General features: G+C 35.7%; 1 protein-coding gene across 1 annotated transcript in view; it reads right to left on the bottom strand.

The window, feature by feature from the left end:
- Positions 1-1,646: 1,646 nt before the first annotated feature.
- GABRG3 (gamma-aminobutyric acid type A receptor subunit gamma3) overlaps positions 1,647-27,841 on the bottom strand; it is a 659,970-nt gene continuing 633,775 nt past the window's right edge. Inside the window, exons 7-10 of the mRNA XM_055326791.1 lie at positions 11,623-11,775; positions 7,115-7,311; positions 6,758-6,817; positions 1,647-1,928 (exon numbers count right to left, since the gene is read on the bottom strand). Of these exons, the coding sequence (XP_055182766.1) occupies positions 1,647-1,928; positions 6,758-6,817; positions 7,115-7,311; positions 11,623-11,775 (692 nt within the window). The remainder of the gene's footprint in view (positions 1,929-6,757; positions 6,818-7,114; positions 7,312-11,622; positions 11,776-27,841) is intronic.

Below are 27,841 nucleotides of genomic sequence, written 5' to 3'. Positions count from 1 at the left end.
TGGGCTTGGATGTCTCACAATATATAGACTCAGAATATCGTATTCCAATATTTGCATTCACTTGATATGAATCATGTCCATAAAAATAAAGATTCATCTAATTTTACTTTGTTTAGCCTCTTCCACTCCCATCCCCTTGTGTTGGTCTGCATCCAGTAAATTGTATGAAATCAGTACTTTGATATATTCTCCCTATATATTATTTTACTTTTTTTCTGAGTAGTAATCCTATTTACAGTAGATAATTAAAATAAAATTATATGATTTCCAATAAAATTAATTCCGTTTTCTGGGTGAGAAAAATGAGAATCACAGAGATACTGGTACCAAAATTTTAGTACCAAAATTTTAATAATGCCAAAACAGTATTAGTGAACTGGTAGGACTTTTATCCTATCAATGGTGGGAAGCTTCTGAAGAGTCTTGTGAAGTACATACTGGTGTCCAGTTATAACAAAGAACTAACATCAAGAAGCAAGTTAGTTTTGTGTTATAAAAATATCAAAAGAGTAATAACCTCAGGGTTTTTTTCTTTGGGATTTTGCTACATATTCATATTTCAAAGTATAAAATAATTTTTGTTCATCAAAATATATATTGATGATAGCCATTGCCCTTGTTTTTGCATCTAAGGTTGATTTGACTTAAAAGTTAATATTCACTAAGAAATTTTAAAATTCTATCTACATTTCTTTCACACCCTGGAAAACATTTTCAAGATAAAGGCTTGTGAACGCTGTATGCCTTTCTTTGCAAGATGAAGATAATCACTGAATCTGTAATAACATAACATAAGATACATACTCTGGGGTTGTATTTTGCTCTAGTAAAACATAACTCCTAAAGTAAATGTTGAACTTTAGCTGAACTAATCCAAGAAAACAAATTTAAAAATCCTGCTGACTTTCAGTAGTTTGGAATAAAGTAATAGCCTTCTGATGTTCAGAGATAATATCATTGACTTCAGAAACACAAGAATTTTGAAAATCATATTTTTTTTCTCAACTGGAAACTTGTGGATGATGCATATACAGCCTTCCCAAGCCTAGGATGAGATTATTTGATAAAGGAATGCTAGATAACAATGATGGTACCGGAATAAAAGAGGCCACAGGGAGAGGAAACTGGGTCAAAACTCACTGCAGTTCACACTTGAACTCAGACTGCCTGGGAACATGGGGCTGAGGTCAGCATGAGTGTGTCCTACCTAGCAAGCAGTGACACCACAAACATGGGCATTGGTACACCTAAGGGCTGCAGGGGAAAGACCCAGAAGGGGTCTTGGCCCGAGAGAGCTTCTTGGATATTTTCTTGCATGTTTTACATATTTTTTGGCAACGATAATTGGCAACTGCTTCCAAGATCCAAAAACCTTATTCATAAACATCACCAAGCTACAGATTCAATAAGGGATTAGCAAGAATATCACTTTGGAACTCAATGTATGTGTGTGCACGCATGTGTGTGAGTGTGAAATACATAACAGAAATATTTGCCACGTCCTCTTCTACTGCTCAAATGTAATGTATAACTTCAGATAAACTGAGCAGTGTCTTTCCTTCCTACTCCAATTGGTCACTACTGGTCTTGGGAAGGTGAAAGGTAAAGAGAGAAACCTAGTGCTCTTTACTCTACCACAGCAACATTTAGAGATACAAGTATCCAACCCAATAGACCAAGTTGAAGAGCAGGAATGACGTAGGGAAAAAGACCCGGGAATATGAGTCCAGTTCTAAGATATCTATGTGAATACGCCCTTTTCTCCAAGATCCCGATTTGCATTCTTCATAGCAGCAGAAGAAGCTCTGACAGTCTTTGCCATCCAGACACTCATAGACACAGGTATCTTCCAATTCCTGCCAGTACACAGAATTGTTTAAAGTGATCATTGCAGGTGGTGGTGGTCTCATGTCAAGGAGAGAATAGTTCTGTAGGCAATGAGAACAATATAAAAATCATCATGAAATGCAATAAGAACAGTCCAAGGTGAATTAAGAAATAGGCATGTTATGTCTGTCCATTATATAAAGAGGACAATGCCATGCCCCTTCCCACACAATCTCCATCCCTGCACTGGACAGTTTGATCTTTGAGAGTTCAATCTGCCAATTCAATATCTATACATCTAATGCGAAAGGAGTACAGTGTTTTCAAAACTGGCATATCTCAGAGGGGGCTGAATACATTTTCAGATGTGTATTAACCATTTCAAGTCTCTGTTTTGCTTACTTTTTTGTTGATTTGGAGTAAATATGTTACATATTGTATATAATCCCTTAAATGTTAAGCAGTAAATTTAAAATGTAGAGAGATAAATTTATTTTTCCCTAATTAGTAAATAGTAAAAATTATGGTATATAAGAATGATGAAAGAATCTTCCTGTTCCATGTAATTTATGTAAAAAAATAGCTTTCGGTGTGTGATGGCCAGACACCACTTGTCATATTAAGAGACATAGTCAAAAGTGTGTACAGTGGAATGTTTTATTTTCTACTTCCCTAGCTCTCCTCCTGACGTGGAAAAGTCAATGTAGGGCAGGTAAAGGAGAGGGGATGGCTTATGTTCACTCATAAATGAGAGGTATCACTTTTAAACTTGAGAAGTGGCTTCAAATAGACTTGTCAATTCCTCAGGTGCTTGTTAGTTCTTCCAGTAATTATGAATTATGTATTAACTTGAAGTTTGTTAAGAGGATATATTTCTAAATTTGACTAAGTAATGTGAGAGAATTAAAAATCACAGTTCCCTTTCTGGTTTAGTTTCATTTGTGCTGGCTGAATTGAGTGACCAAAGTGTGTCAGTAAAAGTGGTAAGATGCTGACATCAAGGGAGAATTGTACACACAAACCCAGTCTCAGCTAACTGACTAGATCCTTTGTACTTTGCTGGGAGAGAGACCTTTTGGAATTCATTAGAAAGCATCTTGAGTACCTGTTATGCAGTTGGCTCTGCAACATAGATTTCAACAATGCAGGTCCACTTGTATGCAGATTTTTTTCAAAAAATAACAAGTCCAGTACTATAAATGTACTTACTTTTCGTTATGATTTTCTTAAAAACATTTTCTCTATCTTATGTCAATGTAATAATATAGTACATAATACATATACAAAATATATGTTAATCAACTATTGGTTATTGTTATTATGTTATTGGTAATGCTTCCACTTGACAGTAGACTATGAGTTAAGTATTTGGGGAGTTAAAAGTTATACAAGGACAAAAAAAAGTTATACGCGGATATTCAACTGCATGTGTTGGGAGGGTTAGCACCTATAACCCCTGAGTTATTGGGTCAACTGTATTTCTTTTAAGGGTCAACTGTATTTTTTTTTCATTTTTTTTTCAACTGTATTTTTACCAAAAATGAATCAAGTAAAAATGTAGAGCACTCAGCATCACAACTGGTAGCCTTTTGGGGGCATCCTTTTAATTGAGAAGTGTCTGTGTGTGACGTTCAACCTAAAGTGAGATGTCCTGGACCACATGTTCATGGAGTATTGCCTACTCCATACCTACCAATGGCAAGTCAGGAGCATGATGGTGCAGCCTTCTACCTTCCTCCAGAACTCTGGGCAATGGACCAAAACAAAAGCTTTTTGTTCTATAGGCTCCACTGTGGACACATCTCTAGGTTAATGATTCTTAACCCTGAGTGGATATAAAAATCACCAGGGGGGTTTGCTGAAAAAAATTTAAAAAGCTGATTCCTGTCTGTAGTCTAGTACATTTGAGGAATCTGCAACTTGGTTGGAAAAATCTGCCTTTAATAAATAATAATTGCAGGTGTGTTTTGACAGTGTTCAGTTAGATAATTATCCTTTTATTTCTTCGACCTTTTGTGCCTCTGTAGTGACAACACACAGATGAGAAGCCAGCCATTACTGGCATGGCATGCCTAAAGGAAGATGATGCAGAAAGGGCATCAGAAGGTTCTGAAAGGGGCAGCCAGGGTGGCTCAGCAGTTTAGCGCCCCCTTCAGCCTGGGGCATGGTCCTGGAGACCCGGGATCATGTCCCACATCAGGCTCCCTGTATGGAGCCTGCTTCTCCCGTTGCCTGTGTCTTTGCCTCTTTCTCTCTCTCTCTCATGAATAAATAAATAAAATCTTTTTTTAAAAAAGAAGGTTCTGAAGGACCTTGTGAGGACATCTCACATCTCTTGTGAGGACAGCTCACAAGAGATCTAAAGGGTGACAAGCGGAGCTGTAGGCAAATAAGCAACAAGGTTTCTGGGAGCAAGAGAAACCCCTATTTCACTTCTTCATTTATCAAACTCATGATCATTGTAACATACATAAACCTGATCTAATAATTAAGAGAGCCCTATGTATATCTCTACAGCTCACTGTTTTGAAATAAAACTAATTGCATTTTATAATATTGCGATAAAATTTAGGATGCTAAGAGCCTTAAACAGTCATATGTTAAATTGTGTAAATACTTTCTTAAATGTGTAACTCTCATTTGTCATAAACATTTCAAATTGTGCTCAAAATGGAGATTTTAATTAATGAGTCCCCAAGGTCATCTGCAGCCAAGTAAGGTCCCTGACTCACTTCTGCTTTGCCTGTATGTAAAATATAGTCCTATGACTTCCCTGGAAAAGCTGTGTTTCCTTCGTGACAGGTACTATTGTACATATGAAGTGGTTAGCTTTGCATTTTACAGATTAGGAAACTGAGGCACAGAGATATTTGAAAAACTTGCCCCAAAGTGCACACATGTTTGTTTGTGAGGCCTGGGTTGTGTCCATCATTGCTTAGAGGCTGCCCATCTCTGCAGATGTTGGTAATAGCAGCCCTTTAATTAGCTTAACCTGTGGATATTTCAGAATAGAATCGAAGACATTGACAATTATTATCCATCCTTGGAAAACTCTTTTTCTTTGGCTATTTTATGAACTTTTGTTGAAGATCTCTCTGTGTCTTCTCACCTGGCCTAGAACCCTTTCTCTCTAAATTGTTTTTCTATGTACTTTCTTCAAAGTCATTATACTTTCCCTTTTAAAAACAAGCAAACAATTCTTAGAGTTTTGTGAAAATTTCTTTTTTCTCTATATTAAAAAGATTCTTTCTTTTGGCAGTAGCTTTTTTATACCAAAGGTGTCAATAATTCTTCTTCCACTCCCAACCCACTGGCTGTGTGATAATGTGCTTTGTGGGCCTCAGGCTCTTTGTTTTGACTTGTATCTGTTACAGCATCCCCACTCCCAACCTTTCCCATTACTTTTCAGTCTGTTACTAGTTGGAAGCATTTGCTGGCAAATCTGTATGTTCTCTGTGGCTTCCCACAGCTATAAAAGTGGCTTCACCACTCACCTTATGTCAGAACTAAAAGGATACACTTGCAGAGTATAGATAACAAAGCAGTTTCCTTGAAAAAAAATGTGTTGAAATGCACTAAACATAAATTACCGATCAGTAGTTAGAAAACCCCATATGGGTAGGCATAAAGCATTCAGTGTAATTAGTGAATTGATAGGTATAAAGGGAAACAAGTAGCTATATATAAATTTTGTTAAGTGATAAAAAAGGTAGTGGTTTAAAAACATTTCTCAATTTTTGATAGATTCTTACCTCAAGCCACAAACTAAAAATTCAGATGCATTAATAATTAAATATAACAATATTGTAAATTGTTTAACCTTAACCAATATTTACAGAGCTTAATTTCTCCATATTCAGCTTTCTCATCAGTAGAATGGATTGTTGTGAAGATAAAATGAATTGATACATGAAAACACTTAGAACATAGTGTCCAACAGAGTTTGTGCTCAAAAGAAGGCAAGAGAGAGTTATATGATTTTGAGGGTAGGGGGGACACAAGGGGCAGAAATCACAAAAGGGAAGGCTGATAGATTTGGCAACAGGAGATTTAAAACCATGCATGTAGAAAAAAGTACAAGAAATGATAGTGACAACATTGCCATAAAACTGAAAAAAAAAACTACACAACAAAAAATATATTAATATTCTTAATTATTCTGTATGTGACAAGTTTTAGGTTATATTAAATACAATATATATAATAACTAATATAAATAACTGGAGGATTGATACTTTAAAAAGTTAAAGGACATAAAAAAGTTATAAAGGTTATATAAAAAACTTTCATAAAAGTTAAAAGGAATAAAAACAATTCATGAACACAGAAATACAAATAAAAAACAAGTGTAAAATATTGGATTTTATCAATAATCAAAGAAATGCTAAGGGAACATTAGCTAACGGGCATTTTTTTCTGTTTTATTATCAAGCCTAATACAGGGCGAGTTCTGGGAGGTGTGTGTTCCACACTAATGGAGCCAAACAACCCTATTGGCCCAGTCATTTTGCTTCTATGAATTTATATTAATAGTCATAGGTTTATGCAAAACTGCAGTGATAAGAATATGTATAAAAGTGAAAAGGTGTGGATTAGCCAGTATCCAGCCAAGACTGTCTGTGTAGCAGTCATGACATATAGTGCAATCATTAAAACAATCCTATAATATTTATAACACAAAAACTTATTCATATTTTTGAGTTAAAAATATAAATATGTATGTATATGCTAATCCTTGGGTAGAAGGATTATGATTAATTTTTTCTCTTTATTTTATAAATTGATGTTTAAAAAGTATACACATTTTTGAAGAGACTATGTTCATTACTCATTGTTCTTCAATACATGCATACATAAGCAATAACTTATTATTCAAACTTAGTTTAGTAAGGGTGCTCAGAAATATTTGAATCTTCAATGCTATACATACAGAGGGGGCTTGTAGGCTTATTCGCTCATGAATCCATCTTGAGGAATCTGGATGTAACAACTACAAGGAAAAGAGAAAAAATAATTAGAAAACTTTTGTGGAAATCTGTATCATAAAACACCTTAGTTAAGAGCAACTTTTCATGTATGATTATATCAATCTACGTCACTGGTAGGTAAGGTGAAGAGGTGCTGTAGGGTCATATTCATATATTCAAGTTCTCTATCTTATTGTTTTGACATCTTGTTGAATTAGCTATTTACATAATATTGTATAAGATCTTTAGGAATAAGGATCATTTTTTTGCAAACTATCCTGTCACTACTCTTCCAGAAAATCTTCGCTACTGGAACTCACCGAAGTTTTCTTCTTAGTGGTAGTTGGTTTTCTACAACTTGAATAGTAGTTGAGGGTGGCATACTCCATCAGAGCAGCAAAGACAAATAAGAAGCAAACAGTCACAAAGAGGTCCATGGCAGTCACATAGGACACACGAGGCAAGGAATTCCTAGCAATGGTACTGAGTGTGGTCATGGTCAGCACTGTGGTGATGCCTGTACAGAGGATAGTTATCAAGATGTAAAAGGAGCCATAAAAAATTCCTCCACTCCAACAGTGATTTATTTTTAGGTAAATTCTTCTCGACATTGTATAAAAGTAATAGTATTCTTAATTTTAATGTCTATACAATTTTGCAAACATTTCCATATAATTTTTACCATAGTTCTTATAATAACATTAAAATACCTGAATTAAGTCAACACCTTTCAATTTATTCAGAAATTCCCAAATTATTTCACATTTTGTCTTTTAAATATTTTTAAAATAAAGATAGTTTGCAGAAAAGCTTGAATGGCTCAGTGGTTGAGCCTCTGCCTTTGGCTCAGAGTTTGATCTGGGATCCTGGGATTGAGTCCCCTATCAGGCTCCCTGCAGGAAGCCTGCTTCTCCCTCTGCCTATGTCTCTGCCACTGTCTCTGTGTCTCTCATGAATAAATAAATAAAATATTTAAAAAGAAAGATAGTTTTCAGTCCCCCATACATTCTCTCTGTTCCACATCTCACATTGTTCTTCAGCCCATATAAACTATTCCCTTTTTTTTCTTTCTGCAACTTATAAACTGCCACCTTTCTTTGAGACTCAGCTGAAGTACCATTCTTAATGAGGTGCCATTGCTTATGGCTCCGTAGGCAGAGTTGATAACATGTGTCTCTACACTACCCTTATCTTCTATGTGTTTCCTTTTTGCATTAGCACAGAGAATTGCATATATTTTTATAGTCCTTGCACGTCTGTCTCTCTGAATAAATTGTGTGATCATTACAAGAAAAACTGTGTCTTGCTCTTGCTCATCTTTGCTTACCTGTTGTCAAGCATTGTGCCTAGCACATTTTAGGCATTTCTGTGAATGCTTCACATAGAGTGCACTGATTCATTGATTAGTTAGTTAATTAATAATACTTAGTGTTGTTTTGACTTTGACTATTTCATATACATGGGTCAATACTAAAGATTTAATCAAAGACTGTAGAAAACAGATGCATATGTGATGGATGGTTTAAAAGGAAAAAAATTTAAAAAAGGAATAGAGGCTACTCAACATGAAGAAGAATGAACTAACTGGATGATTATTATGTGAAATGAGTTAAGGTTAACTCTCCCCTAGATGAGCTCCTGCAAAATCAGAATCTGCTAGAGGTGCTGGACAGGCAGGCTAGTGACATGGATCCTGGAATCATAGGAATATGCACATTAACACTTACTACCTCTGTTCTTGGATAAAAATACCATAAAATATCCACCTGGCAGTATCACTCTGTGATTGGGTAAGCATGATAGATAAATGCACATTAGTTCCCTCCTTTCTGAGGATCACAGCTCCTGTTTAATGCTTCTTTGTTCCTCCTCAGGGAAGTTAGCCAGAGCCAGTTGGAGAATGAGCATAATAGCACAGAGTGGACAGCTCAGCCATGCATAAAAGGATATTGACTCAGAAGTCAATGCCCTCAGTGTTTCTCTGGGCCTTCTCAGCATTTGGTCATGTAAAGTCACCTACTTTCTTTGAATCTGTTTCTTTGATCAGTACAGTAAAAACAGAATGCCAGGCTCTCTTTATTGTAGGTGGGAAAGTTGTGATGCTTTATGTAAAAATGCATGTAAACTTGAAAAGTCTACACAGATGGCAAGTGTGTTTTTATAAAAATAAAGATTTTGCAATAAACATCTAATTTAACTTTTAAAAAATGAGGTGACCTTGGGTTATGGGCATTAAGGAGGGTACATGATGTAATGAGCACTGGGTGTTATATGCAATTGATGAATAACTGAACTCTATATCTGAAAGTAATGATATACTATATGTTAATTGATTCAATTTAAATAAAATAAGATTAAAAATGTGATCATATCATGTCTACAGAATTTTTTTGCCACAAAATTTAGGGATTTAAAAATTTAATTTTTTTTAAAGATTTTATTTATTCATAGAGACAGAGGGAGAGAGGGGCAGAGACACAGGCAGAGGGAGAAGCAGGCTCCATACAGGAAGCCTGACGTGGGACTCAATCCCGGGTCTCCAGGATCACATCCGGCTGCAGGCGGCGCTAAACTGCTGCGCCACCAGGGCTGCCCTAAAAATTAAATTAAAAACCCAATGAGGTTAAAACCTCATTTCTCCAAAAATTTTTATCTCATTAATTTTCATTTCCCATTCTGAAATCCCAGTTATAGTAATACATCTTCATATTGTCCTACAGATCATTGAGGCTTTCTTCATTTTTAAAAATCTTTTTATACCTCTCTTCTTTAGATTAGGTAAATTTTATATGTTGGTCTTCAATTATGCATGACCTTTTATTTTGCTATCTTCAGTCTACTCTTAAGCCCAGTTAGTGAATTTTTCTTTTTTTTTAATTTTTTTTTTATTTATTTATGATAGTCACACAGAGAGAGAGAGAGAGAGGCAGAGACATAGGCAGAGGGAGAAGCAGGCCCCATGCACCGGGAGCCTGACGTGGGATTTGATCCTGGGTCTCCAGGATCACGCCCTGGGCTAAAGGCAGGTGCTAAACCGCTGCGCCACCCAGGGATCCGGAATTTTTCAATTCAACTATTATACATTTCATTCTAGAGTTTACTTTTTAATATACTTTACCTGCTCAGATTATCCATCTGTTCATTCATTAACATTATATTTTCCTGTAAGTTCTTTAACATTGTCATAATAGCTGCTTTAAAGCTCGTGTCTACTGATTCAGCACCAGATTTGTCTTTTTATATTGACTTTTTTTTCTATATCATGGGTCACATTTTCCTACTTCTAAGAATGTCTCGTAATTTTTTATTGCATACTTAATATTGTGGATGATACATTACAAAGATTATTAAGTATGTTATCCTTTTTAAAAACATGTTAAATGCTTTCTTATGACAGATAGTTAATTTCCTATTATAGCTTGGTTTAAGCTTTATTTAGAGGTGGTCTGGAGTACCCCTTCAGTCCTAGGCACAGGCTTTCTGGTGTCTCAGCTAAATATTCTGGTGTTCATGACATTTCTCTCTTCTTCTCAACTGTAAATCTTTTATTTTCCAGGTTTATATATTTCCAGTATCTCTATCTCCTTAATGCCACCATGGTGACTCTTTGACAGGACCTTCATAGCTTCAAGTTATGCAACCATTACTACATATTATATTGTTTAGAAGCTGATTTTTCAAGTCATGCTCACTATGACACCTAGCATTTGTAATTGTAAGGTCATAACCCCAAGAACAGTTACTAAATTTGTGTTGTAACTTTGCTGGATTATTTACCAATTCTATTATGTATTTTTTATAAGCATGCAAAACAAACACTGGGAGGATAGTGTAGGCTAGTTTATCTTGCTCAAAAAGTACGTTGTTTTTAAATAAAGAATAGGGATTCCTGGGTGGTTCAGCGGTTCAGCGCCTGCCTTTGGCCCAGGGTGTGATCCTGGATTGAATCCTATATCAGGCTCCCTTCATGGAGCCTGCTTTCCTTTCTGCCTGTGTCTCTGTCTCTGTCTCTCTCTCAGTGTCTCTCATGAATAAATAAATAAAATCTTAAAAAAAGAATAAAGTAATAAATGCAGAGAAAACACAAGGTAATATGAGAAACTTTGCAAGGATTTTGAAATTGGGGGAGCTCCCTCTTTCCTGAAAGACATTTGTCTGGGCAAACAACCTCTATATTCAGTCTTGTATATTACCTTTGTTCACAAATCAAAATATTGGAAATTAGGTAACATTCTTATCATAAAGAAAAACTGATATAAAAATGTTACATACACAATTCTAAAACCACTGAAATTTAATCTTTTATTAAGAGGACTTTGAGGGTCAGAGAAAAATTAATGAAAAGATCCTGAGCTTAAAAAAAAGATACTGAGCTTTATTGTGTAGATTATAACTTTATAAGATTGTTAAAAAATCAGAACTTTTGTTGAGAGACTATTTTACTGATATTGTCTTCAGTTCTCAAAAATGTGTGAAAAGTTGTGTCTCTTTACACTAATGAGGCTTTTCAGTGTGACAGATTCTCAGGGTGTGACTACATTTTTTATGATGACATCATCCTTAGAGCATAGTATCAGATGATGTAATTGATGTGTTCTGCATCCTTAACCCCAACTTATTTTAAGTGGCATACTTGGAATTCCATTGTCAGAAAGAAGAGTCTGACTTGACTACTTGAAATAATTTAAGCACAGTTTAAGAAGCCCTCAAATTAGATCAATTACATATGAACTGTCTCTCTCACTGGAAGTATTTTTGTGAATAGTTCTGTATTAATAGTAAATAAAATGGTGAAAGAGATTTTTTTTCATTTTTTTTTGAAACTCACCTAATGCTGTTCTTGCAGGCGTAGCATCTTTTTTGATCCAAAATGACACCCAGGATAAAACCACAGTCAGTATACAGGGAATATATGTTTGAATAGTGAAGTATCCCATTCTTCTACTCAATTCAAAATATATAGTCATGACAACATAATCACCTGTAATAAAATATTATCAAAAGTAAACAACTTTCTTTGTTTAAGTTTGACTATTTATTTTATTATTAAAAATAATTCAGGGAAATAATTTTGTTAATTGTATGACTTGGATAAAAATATACAACTACAATACACCAAATTGTGAAAAAAAGTCAAAATGCTGTTTTTTTAAAGATTATTTATTTATTAATTAGAGAGAGAGAGAGAGAGAGAGAGAGAGAGAGAGAGAGAAAGAGAAACAGGAAGAGGGAGAAGCAGGCTTCATGCAGGAGCCTGACGTGGGACTCGATCCAGGTCTTCTGGATCACGCCCTGGGTGGAAGGAGGAGCTAAACCGCTAAGCCACCGGGGCTGCCCAATGCTGGTGTTTTTAAACTTAATTTTTATAAACTTTATTTTATCCATGGCTGTGCAAGACATTTTACTAGTCGCTGGAAAACACACAAACATATTAATTGATAGAGGAGACAGACATGCACATTTCATCTGGGACAGACCATTACTCAATGTGCTATTATTGCTTGAGTTCATCTGAATGTTGAATGTTTAAAATCAAGGGTAATATAACATAATCCACCCTCAAGCAGATCCCTAGTCATTTTGTTTTTTCACTAGTAACAGAGCTATACATAAACATTCATACCAAAATTTGTGTAACAATTTTATATTTCTATTTTTATAGCATGATTTTAGTTTAATGTTGTATTTTGTTTTATTTGATATTTTTATGTTGATCTTATCCTTTCATGACTCCAGAAGTTAGGCTGTGCCAACCCGGAAAACAAACAGAAGAAATAATTTTATGACATTCTGCTTCCTTCTACTACAGCAAACCCATACCATAAAAGAGTTGGGAGCAAAATAGTTGTTACTAGAAATGCCATAATATTCTCTGAGGTATTAAGAGAGGGTGCATGCTTAATACATTATTTTATTCCAGAATCATCTCTATTTGAGTCCTTTCTAGGCAACTTTCTGCTGAGAGCATATTTGTCTGCCTCTTCCCATTTGACCTTCACTCTTCAATATGCCGGCTTCAGCCTTTTTGGCATCAGAAATTCACTAGATTCTGATTTGAATGATCATCTCCCTCCACACCAATGCCTGCTCTTTTCTCACCAGAGACTTTCTCTCTCTTCAAGGCAGAAATCCAGAAGCCACCTGTGACTCCTTTTTCCCTTCTTCAATTCCTGCATTGCTCTCAATTCCTTTCCCCACAAGTGCCGGATTCTATCAAGCTCCCCACCTATCTCCTGACAACTAGTCCTTTTCCACCACTCCTGACCATTCTATGTCCTACTATCAAAAGGATCATTCTAAAATACAAATATCAATATATCTCTCCCCTTATAATCCTTTACCAGCATCTTGCTACTGTCTTATAATTGTCATGACTTTATTATGGCTTATACCATTCTGCATGCAATGCCCCTTCCCTGTAGTCTTTGGACTCTGGACATGAGAATCTCCCTAGGTCCTCAGACATACCCAGATCCTTCCCCATGGACCAATAAATCTTTTCATCTGCCTAGGGTGCTCTTCTTCTTTATCCTGCATTCCAATAGTTCCACTCACCTTTGAATCTCAGCTTAGAAATCACTTAGTTCACCAGGAAGTCCTCATTGAGCCCCTCCCAAGAATTATTATTAATTAATTTCTATAATCGTTAATATATTTTTAAGACTAATAAACTGGTTGAGTTATAGGTAATATATCTCTCTTCTTTAGCAATAATTATAAGCAATGAATTAGTGTTTGTTTAATGAAAAGATCATAATTAAATCCCATTTTTTACTTAAAAAGATTGACAGGGTGACTATATTAAGCCCATGTGAAAACTGCCTTTCAATAATTAGATTTTTTTTGTGGTGTTCTTTTGTAGCAATATTCAGGACAATTGATGGAAACATCAATATTGAGATCATTTTCTAAGAAATGCTTAAAATTTTAAGCAAATTAGCATTTCAGTACAAAGAAATCAGAATGATTAACCTGAAGCAATCAAAGGACAGAAAGATATTTTTCTAATATGAATGCCGTTACATCATTTCCTGGGGAAATATTATTGAATTATGTGCAATATTTAAATGCCTATTAATTTTAACATAAAATTTCAGTTAAAAGCTAAGCAGAAAATAAACAGTAGACAGAAAAACAAAACATAACAGATCAGTTATTAGCACAACATAGATGCAATATCCAGAGCTGAATAATTTTCTCAGCTACGATTGTAGGTTTCTGAGAAAGATAGAGAGGGACAATTTCAGAGCAAACCCACAATTCATTTTAGCAAATCTGCTTTCCCTCAACTTGAAGTAAATGGACTCTCTCTATCTGTGCTCAACATATGCATTTACCTAACTCAGAGATCTGCTGAACATCCCATTATCAGGTATGAAAATCAAATGAACTGTCAGGGCCACATTCCGGGGCCTGATTCTATATCTCGGTTTGTTCTATGTGAGGTTTTGGGACACATCCTCAGAAGCAGTTCCAGAAAGCCCTGTGGTTCTAGTTTTCCAGCTTTTATAGTGTACAAATACCTGAGGAAGTAGTGGCAGGGTGAATTGTGAGTTCTAGCCCATTGCCCCACACAAGAAGACCAACACATAGCCAATGTGCCGCTCATCTTAAATTGGAAGGAAGAGGATGGGGGTCCTAATGTCCAGATGCATCACATGTTTCTGTATACACTTAATTTGTGTAGGCCTGGGGTAAAAGAGGAGAGGAGATAAAAGCCCTTCTCAGAGGAGGCAAAAGTCCTTCCCTACATATGAAAACATGTGGCTGAAAAGTTCTTCAGACAGGCCAATCATATGTCTAAATTATATTTGCCATTAGTTTTAGGGCTCTTGACTGAAGAAAAATGTAGTTCCTTTTATCTGTTCCCCTTCTGCAAGTGTACATAAACCCACACATCTGCATTCACACACACAGACACTCACACACCCCCATGGGCCCAGTCTGCTCCAACTTGGGTGTGAAGTCTCAGCTCTTGCTTCATGTTCCCTAGAAGCTTTTTCCCCCCTCTCTATGATGTTTTAGCTATTCACCCTTATTAATGTGCAGCTTTCCTAATGTAATTCAAGACCTGGACCAGAATGATTTTGATTTTCTGTGATCATTTCTGCTCAAACCAAAGGTATCTGCGTTTTTGATTGACTCTTAAGCCACATAATAGGGATCTAGAACTCATAGAGGTCTCTAGAGTCCACCCTGGAATGTGCCTGATGGCCATTTCCCAGGGGAAATATGGAACAGTAACAGTTGGGAAAGGACTGAGAAGTTTCTCTTTGATCTATCAAGGTTTAAAAAAAAAGTCATGTGGAATTATAAGAACAAGTTGCTCTTTGCCAATAGCTTATTTGTGTGTGTGTGTGTGTGTGTGTGTGTGTCTGTGTGTCTGTGTATGTGTGTTTCCTGAGCCAATGTAAGAAAAAATATGTGAAAGTACTGAAGAGTTTTTGGAAGAGCATTTGTATTACTACTTTTTAGCATGATGGCACATATTTATGAAATAAAAATTTATTAAGCTAATATGGTGTTTCATGAAGTTAGAAGTACAAAGATTAATAAAATACAGAAAGTTCCCTCAAGGCTAAAGACTAGCCAGCCACATCTTCTTAATTCATACCAGCATTGTTTCCAGACAGAACTATTATAAGTCATCATATATTTCATGTCATAGATAACCTTGTTTATTTATTACAGCTTAGGCACCCAAACCTTCCTTTGACTCTCTTTTAAATATCATTGTTAAGTCTCCAGACTTGCTCCTCTTCTGATGACCATGTCTTCTCACACCTTCACAGAGGTATCTTCCCTTGGTCTCCCTTCAAAATATCCTAAGTTAATACCCTTCAAAAACCAGCCAAGGCCTGGTAATTAGCAAGCAATGTTCAGTACAAAAAAGTTTGCCATGGGAAAAATTGTCTTTTTCTTTTGTTTATGACATCCACTCATGAAATTAAATTCTCCATTTTAAGAAATTAAGTCTATGAACCTTTTATGTTATTGTTAATGCTGCTGAGAATCTGTTTCCTAACCTAAGGTCATAAAAATAAAAATATTGTATTATTTTGTCTATGAGTTTTGTTTTATTTTTATAGGTTTTGATTCTTCTTCAAATTAAACTTCTTAAATTCCACGACCAGTTGTCATAGCATCATTCATTGCACCCTCAATCATCCACAATGCCACCTCACATGTCCATGTAAGTATGGATCTGTTTTAGTCACATATCCATTATGTATGGATCTATTTCTACATATTGATTCCTGCACAGCTACCATATTATATTAATTATTAAAACTGGGAGACACATCTGAAAAGGACCCCAAATTAATCACACGCTTGTACAATTGTCTCACCTTGAGTGTAAGAAGAACCTGTGATTTTGTTTTAACAAATAGAATGTAACTTGTCACTTCCTTGTTCAGATTATTTTATGGAGGAAAGGTGAATGGATTTTGAGATCTGTTGTTTTCAAGCTAAAGAGAGATCATTATGGGTGGATCTGACTTAGGTGAAAACCCCTTAAAGGACTTAGGACTTCCATGAAAAGAGATTCTCCTTCTGGTCTTAAAGAATTAAGCCAACATTAGCTTTACAGCTACAAATAATAAAATTCTGTGAATAATGTAATGAATTTAGAAGTAGATTCTTCCTTAGTCAAGCCTCCATATTAGAATGAAGCTCAGCTAATGCCCCAATTGCAGCCTTAAGACAGCCTAAACTTGACGGGATGAGCACTGGGTGTTATTCTGTATGTTGGCAAATTGAAAACAATAAAAAATAAATTTATTATTAAAAAAAAGACAGCCTAAACAGAGGACCCAGATAAGCCAAATCCATGCTTTTTACTCACAGAAACTATTGAATTATATAGGTGTTTTGTTTTAAGTCACTAAATTTGTGGTAATCTGTTACACAGAAATGAAAAATTAAGGGAAAATGACATCAACAAAATGGTCAAATAAGATGTCTCTCGAACATATCCCCCCCCCCCCCGACAATAACACTAAATTGGCATCCATCCATCTTTGTGCCTTTGTGGGAGCTGTGGGATCCAGGTAGGAGGATATGAAATCCTGGGGCTATTCAAGAATGAAGACAGCCATTTTGAGAAAGCAGACTTTTACTGAAGTAACTGACTCATCAAAACTAAAAACAGCTCTGTTTGCCTGAGGACTCATCTATAGCCCTACTCGTCATTGGTTATGTTGATAGCACCATATGCCAAGGGACTCGTGAAAAGTCACACCTACTGTTTGTTGGGTAATAGGCATACAGAACTCAATCCCAGCTATGAACCATGAAATGGCTCATGAATCAGATCCAGCCTTCTTGGTCACTACCAGGGAATCTCTGAAGAACATGGATTTAGACATTCACCCACAGATGAAAGAGCCTTTGTGGAAGTCCAGGAGTCAGTGGAGATGTTAAAGCTCCCCACCAGAGCAAAAAAGTTGGAGACTAGACACATTGAAGAGAAACAATTTGTCTTTAGCCATACCCATTCCCCAAGGCAGCACAGCTCAGTGCCAAGAGAGCTCTTCTTGGTCTGTGATTTCTCCTACAGAGGAAAGTGAGAAAGTGAGTGTCTGGCTTTCCCAGCTGTGTGGGATGTTGCTTATGAGGCCCGTTTCTCTCTCCTCTCACACAGAGTGTTGAGTCCTGAGCTGCATGCCTAGAGGGTGGTGAGCACTGACAGAATAGCAACCAGGGCTTGGAATGGAACATAATAAAGGGACACGGATCTTACTAACAGTCTCATGGACTCCATCAGGAAGTCTGCTGCAAGTTGCTGGGGAAACCTCACCTATGGACCTCCCTAACTGGCCCACAGGTGCTTCTACTGCTCTGTGTGTCATTCCTTCCTCTAACAGTGGCTAGCTCCCTATGTGCATCCTCAGTGGTAGTAAGAACAAGCTTTAGTAGATGGCTAGTGAGCACAGGTGGAAAGCTGGCCCAAATCTGTAGGCCTGGGAGAAACTACAAGCTAGAGTACTCAGCAAAGCACTAGGGACAACAAAAGAGAGGCTGTTAACACCCACTATGGCTTTTCAGGATTGAGAGAAGGCATATAAGTCAAAATATTATGCCACAACAGGGATCAGGCATTCTCATGGAAAAAAAAATATGAGAAAGACTCAGAATACCTAGGAGGCTGATGAAAGGTATTTATTTCCCAAAGTCAGTATGCAAAGACTGGAGGAAGTGACTGCTACTTCAAATGCAAAGACAGCAATGCAAGACTTTAAGGAATATAAAAATTAAGGAAACATGTCCCCAACAAGGATCACGATAATTTTCTAATAACCAACTCCAAATACAGAGATCTGTGATTTACCCAATAAAGAATTCAAAATAACTATTTTAAGGAAGCTCACTGAACTATGAAAAAACATAAAGGTAATTTAATAAAATCAGGAAAACAAGACACACAAAAAACGAGAAGTTTAACAAAGATATAGAAATCACAAAAAAAGAAGCAAATAGAAATTCTGGAGCTGAAGGATACAATTAATGAGGAGGAAAAAAATGCAATAGAAAGCATCTACAAAAATCAGAAAAAAGCATCTGAAAAATCAGAAGAGAGAATCTATGAAGTAGAAGAAGAGGATCTTTGAAACTATTCGGTAAAAAGGGGAAAAAGAATAAAACATAGTGAAGAAAAGCTATGTGATCTATAAAATATTACTAATAGAAACAATTTGCCAAGTATTGGAGTCCTAGAAGGAAATAAAGTTTTCCTGGGGATGAAAAATATTAAATAGATACTGGCTGACTGAAACTTCCTAAATCTGGAGAAAGATTTGGACACCCAAGATCAGAAAGCTGATAGGTAATCCCAACATTTCAATCTAAAATAATTTCACCAAAATACATGTGTAATAAAACTGACTAAAAGAGAACATTAACAGCAGAAAAAGAAAAGAAAAATTTTCTCATACAAGGGAACCCCAATGAAGCTATCAGCAAAATTCTCAGCAGAAATCTTGCAGGCCCAGAGAAAGTGGAATGATGTGTCCAAAGTTCTGAAGCAGAAAAAAAAATCTTCTAATCAAGAATACTTTACCTTGCAAGTTGTCCTACAGAAAGGTAAATAAAGACTTTTTAAAAAAGATTTTTATTTATTTATTCATGAGAGACAGAGAGAGAGAGAGAGAGAGAGAGAGAGAGAGAGAGACGCAGGCTCCATGCAGAAGCCTGATGTGGGACTCCATCCCAGGTCTCCAGGATCACGCCCTGGGCTGCAGGTGGCGCTAAACGGCCGCGCCACCGGGGCTGCCCAAGGCTTCTCAAACAAACAAAACCTGCTGGAGTTCATCACCACTAGATTTGCCTTAAAAGAAATGCTGAAAGAAGACCAGCATTGCTATGATTCTAAAGCTGGATAAGGGGACAGCAAGAAAACTATGGGCTTATATTCCTAATGTGTAGAAGTGCAAACATTCTCAACAAAATAAGAGAACAAATTTAACACAAATTAAAATAGTAATACATCATGATCAAGTGGGATTTATGCCTGAGTTGCAAGGATGGTTCAACATATGCAAATCAGTTTCAGCTCAGGTCATGATCTCAGGATTCTGGGATCAAGCCCCAAGTCAGGCTCCCTGCTCAGTGGAGAGCCTACGTCTCCTTCTCTTCATCCCCTGGTCATGCTCTCTCTAGTTATCTTTCTTTCAAATAAAATCTTCAACATATGCTATCAGTAAATGTGATACACATTGTTAACAGAATAAAAGATAAAAATCACAATCATCTCAATAGTTGCAGAAAAAGCATTTGACAAAATGCAACATCCTTTAATTATAAAAATTCTCAAAAAATTGGTTATAGAAAGAATGCACCTCAACATAAAAAAGGCCATATATCATAGGGGAAAAGCTAACATTATACCCAATAGTAAAAGGTTGAAAACTTTCCTTTAAGAGTAGGAGCAAAACAAGGGTGTCCACTCTCACCATTCCTATTCAACATAGTAGGAAATCCTAGCCAGGGCAGTTAGGTAAGAAAAAGAAATAACAAGCACATAAATTGTAAAGAAAGAATTAAAATTGTCTGTTTGCAAGGTAATATAATCTTATATGTAAGAAATCCTAAAGGTTCTACCAAGAAATTATTAGAGCTGAAAAATGAATTCAGTTAAGTTGCAGGATACAAAATCAACACTCAGAAATCAGCTGCATTTACATATACTAACAATAAAATATCTTAAGAAGAAATAAAGAAAATAATCCCACTTGTAATAGCATCAAAAACAGTAAAATACTTATAAATAAATTTAACCAAGAAGATAAAATATCTGTACACTAAAAACAATGAGATATTGATGGAGGAAATTGAAGAGACAAATATATGTAAATATTTTCAGTGTCATGGATTTTAAAAAATTAATATTGTTAAAATATTCATGCTATCCAAAGGTATCTATAGTTCAATACCATCCCTACCAAAATTCCAATGGCATTTTTCACAGAAACAGAAAAGAAAATCCTAACATATAGATAAAGCCACAAAAAGCCCTAAATAGTCAAAGCAATTCTGAGGAAGAACAAAGGTGGAGGCATCATACTTCCTGATTTCAAACTATACTACAAAGCTATAGTAATCAAAACAGTATAGTACTGGCATTAAAATAGACACATATACAAATGGAACAGAATGAGGGCCCAGAAACAAACCTCCACATATATGGTCAACTAATATTTGACAAAGAAGTAAAAAATATTCAATAGGTGAAATAATCCCTTCAATAAATTGGAAAACAGGATAATCACATGCAAAATAAGAAAATTGATCCCCTATCTTATACCATTTGCAAAATTTAACTCAAAATAGCTCAAAGATTTTGCTTCAGTCCTTTAGAATGTAAAAATCCTAGAAGAAAACATAAGAGAAAAATTCCTTAACATCGGCCTTGGCAACTTTTTTTTGGCTATGATACCAAAAGCATAAACAACAAAAGCAAAATTAAACAAGTGGGACTGTATCAAACTAAAAAACTTCTGCATAGCAAAAGAAATAACAAAATGTAATGACAACCAATGGAATAGAAGAAAATAGTTGCAAACCCATGTTTGATAACAAGTTAATATACAAAATATATAAGGAACTCATACAACTCAACAGAAAATAAATCTGACTAAAAATGGGCTGAAAACTAAAATAGACATTTTTCCAAAGAAGACATACAAATGGCCTACAGATACATGAAAAAGTGTTCAGCATCTCTAATATCAGGGAAATGCAAATAATAAGATATCACCCTATACTTCTTAGAACAGCTGATATTAACATGACAAAAAATAACAAGTACTGAAGAGGATGTGGAAGAAAGAACCCTTATGCACTTTTGGTAGAAATATAAATTGGTGAAGCCACTATGGAAAACAGTACAGAGGATCCTCAAAAAATTAAAAACAAAAATACCATATAATCTAGCAATCTCACTTCTGGATATATATCCAAAGAAATATCTGTGTCCCATGTTCATTGCACCATTATTTATGACCGCCACGGTATGGGAACAACCTAAGTGTTCATCTATAGATGAATGGATAAAAGAAGAAGTGATATTTACATATGTAAAATTGAATCCTTTCCAGGCATGAGAAAGGAGATTCCGTCATCTCCAATAAACAGCATAGATGGAATTTGAGTGCATTATCAAAATGAAATAAATCAGACAAAGAAGAAAAATACTTTATGATCTCATTTATAGGTGGAATATAAAAATGTTAAATTCATAGAAACAGAATGGAATTGTGGCTGCCAGAGGCATGGGTGGGCAATATGGGGGAAATGGGGAGATATTAATCAAAAGCTAAATACTTCCAGTTAGGGCCGCCCCCGTGGCTCAGCAGTTTAGTGCCGCCTTCAGCCCAGGGCGTGATCCTGGAGACCTAGGATCGAGTCCCACGTCAGGCTCCCTGCATGGAGCCTGCTTCTCCCTCTGCCTGTGTCTCTGCCTCTCTCTCTCTCTCTGTCTGTCTCTCTGTTTCTCATGAATGAATAAATAAATAGAATCTTAAAAAAAAACTTCCAGTCTTCCAGTTATAGGAATAATATATTGTAGGGATCTAATATACAACATAGTCACTATAGTTACCCTACTGTACTTGAAAGGTGCTAATAAAGTAAATCTTTAATGTTATTACCACAGAAAAGGTAAATATGCAAGATGACAGAAATGTTAAGGCATCGTGTTGTGGCCATCATTTTGCAATATATATACATGTATCAAATCAAAATGTTGTACACCTTAAACATAGAACGTTATATGTTAATAATATTTCAATAAAACTGGAAAAAAAAGAGATAGAAAAATAATACAATAGCATTGATTACTAGTAGAAAGATCCTCAACCTTAGTATTCTTCTCTAAGCATACCAAGGCTAGCCTTGGGTCTTTGTGTTTCTATATAAATTGTACAGTCAGTTTGTAAAGTTCCTTAATAAATATGTTTGGTGTTTTTATTGTAATAAATCAATAAGCCAATGTATCTTCATTTATTCATAGTTCAATGTGGCTACCTGGAAGTAGAGCTCTTAGCAAAGCAAAGCTGTAACCCTCATAAAGTATTACTTATTTCCATTTGAATATCCTTCAATGAGATATTGAATTTCTTCCATACAGTTTTGGCATGTCTTGTGTTAAATTTAATTTTTGATGGATATATATTCTGTTTTTTTGGACAATGACACTTTTAAAAAGACTTTATTAGTGACAGAGAGAGAGCACTAGTGGTGGTGGTGGGGGATGCACAGAAGAGGAGGGAGAATCAGACTCCCTGTGGAGCAGGGATCCCAATGGAAGGCTTGATCCCAGGACTCTGAGACCATGATCTGAGCTGAGGGCAGAAGCTTAATCGACTAAGCCACCCAGGTGTCCCTGACATTTAAATATAAATTATGTTTCTACTTAAATTACATTTTAAAACCTTATATTCTGGCATAGAGAAATGAAATTTAATATGGATCTTATATCTAACTACCTTTAAAATCTTATTGATTTTAATAATAATACGCATGGAGTTCTGTCTTTTGGGTTTTCTATGTATAACATCTTAACTTTATACTTTCAAGTACCTCTAGTAATATATTGATAGAACAGGTGTCATCTTGAGCATACATTTTTGTTTTAATTTTTTCTTTTTCTTTCATCATAACATTTTAAATTTTTTTATTTTAATTTCATGTAGTTAATATATGGTGTTATGTTAGTTTCAGGTGTAGTTTACATTCCCACCAATAGTACAAGAGCTTTTCTTTTTCTCCACATCCCATCCTCCTTAGCACTTGTTCCTTGAGTTTTGATTTTAGCCATTCCCACAGGTGTGAGATGATATCTCCTTGTGGTTTTGATGTGCATTTCCCTGACCATGAGTGATGTTGAGCATTATTTCATGTGTCTGTTGGCCCTCTGGATGTCTTTTTGGAGAAATGTTTGTTCAGGTAATCTGCTCATTTAATTGGATTATTTAGTTTTTTTTGTGTTGAGTTGTATGAGTTTTTGATATATTTTGGATACTAATCCTTTATCAGATATGTCATTTGCAAATATATTCTCTCATTAAGTACGTTGCTTTTTAGTTTTCTGGGTTGTTTCCTTTGCTGTGCAGAAGCTTTTTACGTTGATGTGGTCCCAATAGTTTATTTTTGCTTTTGTTTCCTTTGCCTCAGGAGGCACATTTAGAAAAAAGTTGCTCCATTCAATGTTAGAAAAATGACTGCGCTTTCTTCAAAGATTTTTATTTTTTTTTAAATCTTTATTTTTTATTTTTTTAAATTTTTATTTATTTATGATAGTCAGAGAGAGAGAGAGAGAGAGGCAGAGACACAGGCAGAGGGAGAAGCAGGCTCCATGCACCAGGAGCCCGATGTGGGATTCGATCCCGGGTCTCCAGGATCGCGCCCTGGGCCAAAGGCAGGCGCCAAACCGCTGCGCCACCAGGGATCCCATTCAAAGATTTTTCTGGTTTCAGGTCTCACATGTAGGTCCCCAATCAATTTTGAGTTTATTTTTTGTGTTATAGTGTAAGAAAGTGGTTCAGTTTTACTCTTTTGCATGTAGCTCTCCAGTTTTCCCAACAGCATTTGTTGAAGAGACTTTCTTTGATTGCAGATTATCATTTCCTTTGTTAAGGATTAATTGACCATATAAGGGTGGTTTGTTTCTGAACTTTCTAGTATGTTGCTTTGATCCATGTGTCTATTTTTGTGCCAGCACCATACTGTTGATTACTACAGCATTATAATATAACTTGAAGTCTGGAATTGTAATGCCTCCAGCTTTGCCATTTTTTTCCCTCCAAGATTGCTTTGGCTATTTGGGGTCTTTTGTGGTTCTATACAAATTCAAGATTCTTCATTCCAGTTCTGTGAAAAATGCTGTTGGTATTTTGATAGAATTCCATTAAATCTGTAGATAGCTTTGGGTAGTGTAGACATTTTAAAAATATTTCTTCTTCCAATTCATGAACATGGAATGTCTTTCCATTTTTTCTGTTGTCCTCAATTTCTTTCATCAATGCTTTATGGTTTTTAGAGCATAAGTCTTCACTTCTTTGGTTAAGTTTATTCTTAGGTATTTTATCACTTTTGGTGTCTGTAAATGAGATTGTTTTCTTAATTTCTCTTTCCGCTACTTCATTATTGGTGTATAGAAATGCAATGGATTTCTGTCATTGATTTTGTATCCTGTGACTACGAACTCTTTTATGAGTTCTAGTAGTTTTTGGTTGGAGTCTTTATAATTTTCTCTACATAGAATCATGCCATCTGCAAATAGGGAAAATTTTACTTTTTCCTTACCAATTTGAATGTCTCTTAGTCCTTACTCTTGTATGATTGCTGTTGCTAGGAGTTCCAGTACTATGTTGACTCAAAATGCTGAGAATGACGTTCTTATATTTTTCCTGACTCTTGAGGAAAAGCTCTCAATTTTTCCCCATTGAGTATGATGTGGCTGCATGTATTTTTGGGTTTGGATTTGGATTACTGATATTTTGTTGAGATTTTTTTGCATCTGTGTTCTTCAGACATACTGGCCTACAGTTGTCTCTCTTTTGCTCTCTCTCTCTCTCTCTTTTGTAGTGTTTTTATCTAGTTTTGGCATTAGGATAAATGCTGTTCTTAGAATGAATTTGGGAAGTTTTCCCTCTTCTATATATTTTTTTTTGAAACAGTGTGAGAAGAACAGGTATTAACTCTTCTTTAAATATTTTTTAGAATTCATCTGTGAAGCCCATCTGAGCCTGGACTTGTTTGTTGCGAGGTGAGTTTTTTGTTTTGTTTGTTTTGTGTTTTTTTTGTTTGTTTTTTTGTTTTTTTTTTGTTGCTGTTGTTTGTTTTTACTGATTCAATTTCATTGCTGGTAATTGGTGTGTTCAAATTTTCTATTTCTTTCTCCTTCAGTTTAGGTAGGTTATTAGAGCCCCTTCCCCTCCCTTTTAAATGAGTACTTGAAAGGAATGTGCATTCTGCTGTTTTAGGATGGAATGTTCTGAATATATCTATTAAATTTATATGATTCAATGTCTGATTCAAAGCCTTTGTTTTTTGTTTGTTTGTTTGTTTGTTTGGATGATCTGTCCATTGATGTAAGTTAAAGTCCCCCACTATTATTGTTTACTATCGTTTAGTTCTCTTATGTTTTCTACTGAATGTTTTATGTATTTGGGTACTCCCATGTCAAGTGCATAAATATTTACAATTGTCATATCTTTTTGTTGGATTGTTTCCTTTATTATTATATAATGTCCTTCTTCATCTTTTTAGTGACTTTAAAAAAAAAACCTATTTGTTCAATTTAGGTATTGCTATGCTGCCTTTCTTTGATATCCATTTGCATAAGAAATGTTTCTCCACTTTCAACCTGCAATTGTCTTTAGATCTGAAGTGTGTTTCTTATAGGTAGCATATAGATGGGTCTTGGGTTTTTATTCATTCTGTCACCCTTGTCTTTTGATTGGAGCATTTGGTTCTTTACATTTAAAGTACTTATTAATATGTATGTATTTATTGCCTTTTGTTAGTCATTTTGTAGTTGGTTTTGTAGTTCTTCTCTAATCCTTTCTTGCTCTCTTTCACCTTTTGTTGTCTTTCTTTAGCAATATATTTCAGTTTCTTCCTCTTTATTTGTTGCATGTCTATTATTGGTTTTTGATTTGTGGTTACAATTAGGTTTGTATGTAACATCTTTTGCATATAGCATTCTATATTAAGTTGGTGGTCTCTTAAGTTTGAACCCATTCTTTACTCCACTTCCCTCAGGTTTTAGATATATGGTTTCATAGTTTACATACTTTTATCTTGTGTGTGCCTTGACTAATTTTTACAGATATACTTACTTTTACTGCTTTTGTGTTTCCTACTTTTCTTATTCTTACTTAAGGTCTTTCCTTTCCACTTAGAGTCCCTTTAAAAATTTCCTGTAGGGCTGGTTTAGTGGTCATGAACTCCTTTAGCTTTCATTTGTCTGAGAAACTTTATTTCTCGTATTCTGAATGATAGCCTTGCTGGATAGAGTATTTTTGAGTGAAGATTTTTCCCATTTAGCACTATCATGCAACTCTCTTCTGGCCTATAAAGTGTCTGTGGAAAAATCTGCTGATAGCCTTATGGGGTTTCTCTTATATGTAAATGTCTTCTTTTCATTTGCTGCTTTAAAAATTCTCTCATTTTCACTATGTGTTGCCATTTTTAAAAATTTTATTTATTTATTTATTTATTTATTTATTTATTTATTTATTTATTTATTTATGAGAGAGAGAGGCAGAGACATAGAGAGAGAAGCAGGCTCCATGTACGGAGCCCAATGTGGGACTTGAACCCTGGACTCCAGGATCACACCCTGAGCCAAAGGCAGATGCTCAACTGCTGAGCCTCTCAGGTGTCCCTATGTGTTGCCATTTGGATTACTATGTGTTTTAGCGTGGACCTCCTTTGGCTGATTGGTTGTGGGATCTCCGTGCCTCCTGGATCTAGACGTCTGTTTCCTTCCCCAAATCAGGCAAGTTCTCAGCTATTATTTCTTCGAATAGATTTTCTGTTCCATTTTCTCTCTCTCCTAGGATCACTATAACAAAAGTTCATACACTTGATGGAGTCACTGAGTTCCTTAAGTCTGTCTCATTTTGTATAATTTTTTCTCTCTCATCTGCTCAGTTTCATTCCTATTACTCTGTCTTCCAAGTTGCTAATTTGTTCCTCTGCCTTCTATAGCCTGCTATTTATTCCATCTAGTGGATTTTTAATTTCATTTATTGTTTTCTTCACCTCTGATTGGTTCTTTTTTGTCTTTTTCTTAAGGATCTCACTGATGTCCTCCATTCATTTCTCAAGTTGAGTATCTTTATGATCATTACTTTAAATTCTCTATCCAACATATTTCTTTTTTTAATTTTTTTATGATAGTCACAGAGAGAGAGAGAGAGAGAGAGAGAGAGAGAGAGAGGCAGAGACATAGGCAGAGGAAGAAGCAGGCTCCATGCACCGGGAGCCTGATGTGGGATTCAATCCCGAGTCTCTAGGATCGCACCCTGGGCCAAAGGCAGGCCCCAAACCGCTGCGCCACCCAGGGATCCCCCCAACATATTTCTTATTTCCATTTTGCTTATGTCTCTTGCTATGATTTTGTCTTGTTCTTTCATTTGGAACACATTCCTCTGTGTCCTCATTTTGTCTAATTCTCTCTGTTTCTCTGTGTTGGGAAAGTCAGCTGTATCGCCTATTCTTGAAAGTAATGGCTTTATGAGGAAGAGTTCCTGCAGTGCTCTGCAATGCAATGTGCGCTTTCACCAGAACCTAGTGCTCCAGGGGGTGTCTTCTGTGTGCTATGTGTGCCCTGCTGTTGCCTCGTGGCCACTTTTTCCTTCAGTGTGCCATTTGTAGAGGCTTCTTTACCTGTTGCACCAGTGTTTTGTCCCAAACCAAGGTAAAACATGTAGTTTAAGTGTGAGTGCTGATCTGCTTGGGTAATGAGACCTTCTTCTTCTGCTGCTGCCAGGATAGGGCCAGCCTTAGTAGATCCACAAAATGCAACTGGACAAGAC

Source organism: Nyctereutes procyonoides, unplaced genomic scaffold, assembly GCF_905146905.1.
Source record: "Nyctereutes procyonoides isolate TBG_1078 unplaced genomic scaffold, NYPRO_anot_genome, whole genome shotgun sequence".
Taxonomy (NCBI): domain Eukaryota; kingdom Metazoa; phylum Chordata; class Mammalia; order Carnivora; family Canidae; genus Nyctereutes; species Nyctereutes procyonoides.
Note: the sequence above shows the minus strand (reverse complement) of the source record. Positions and strands in the feature narration are given on the sequence as shown.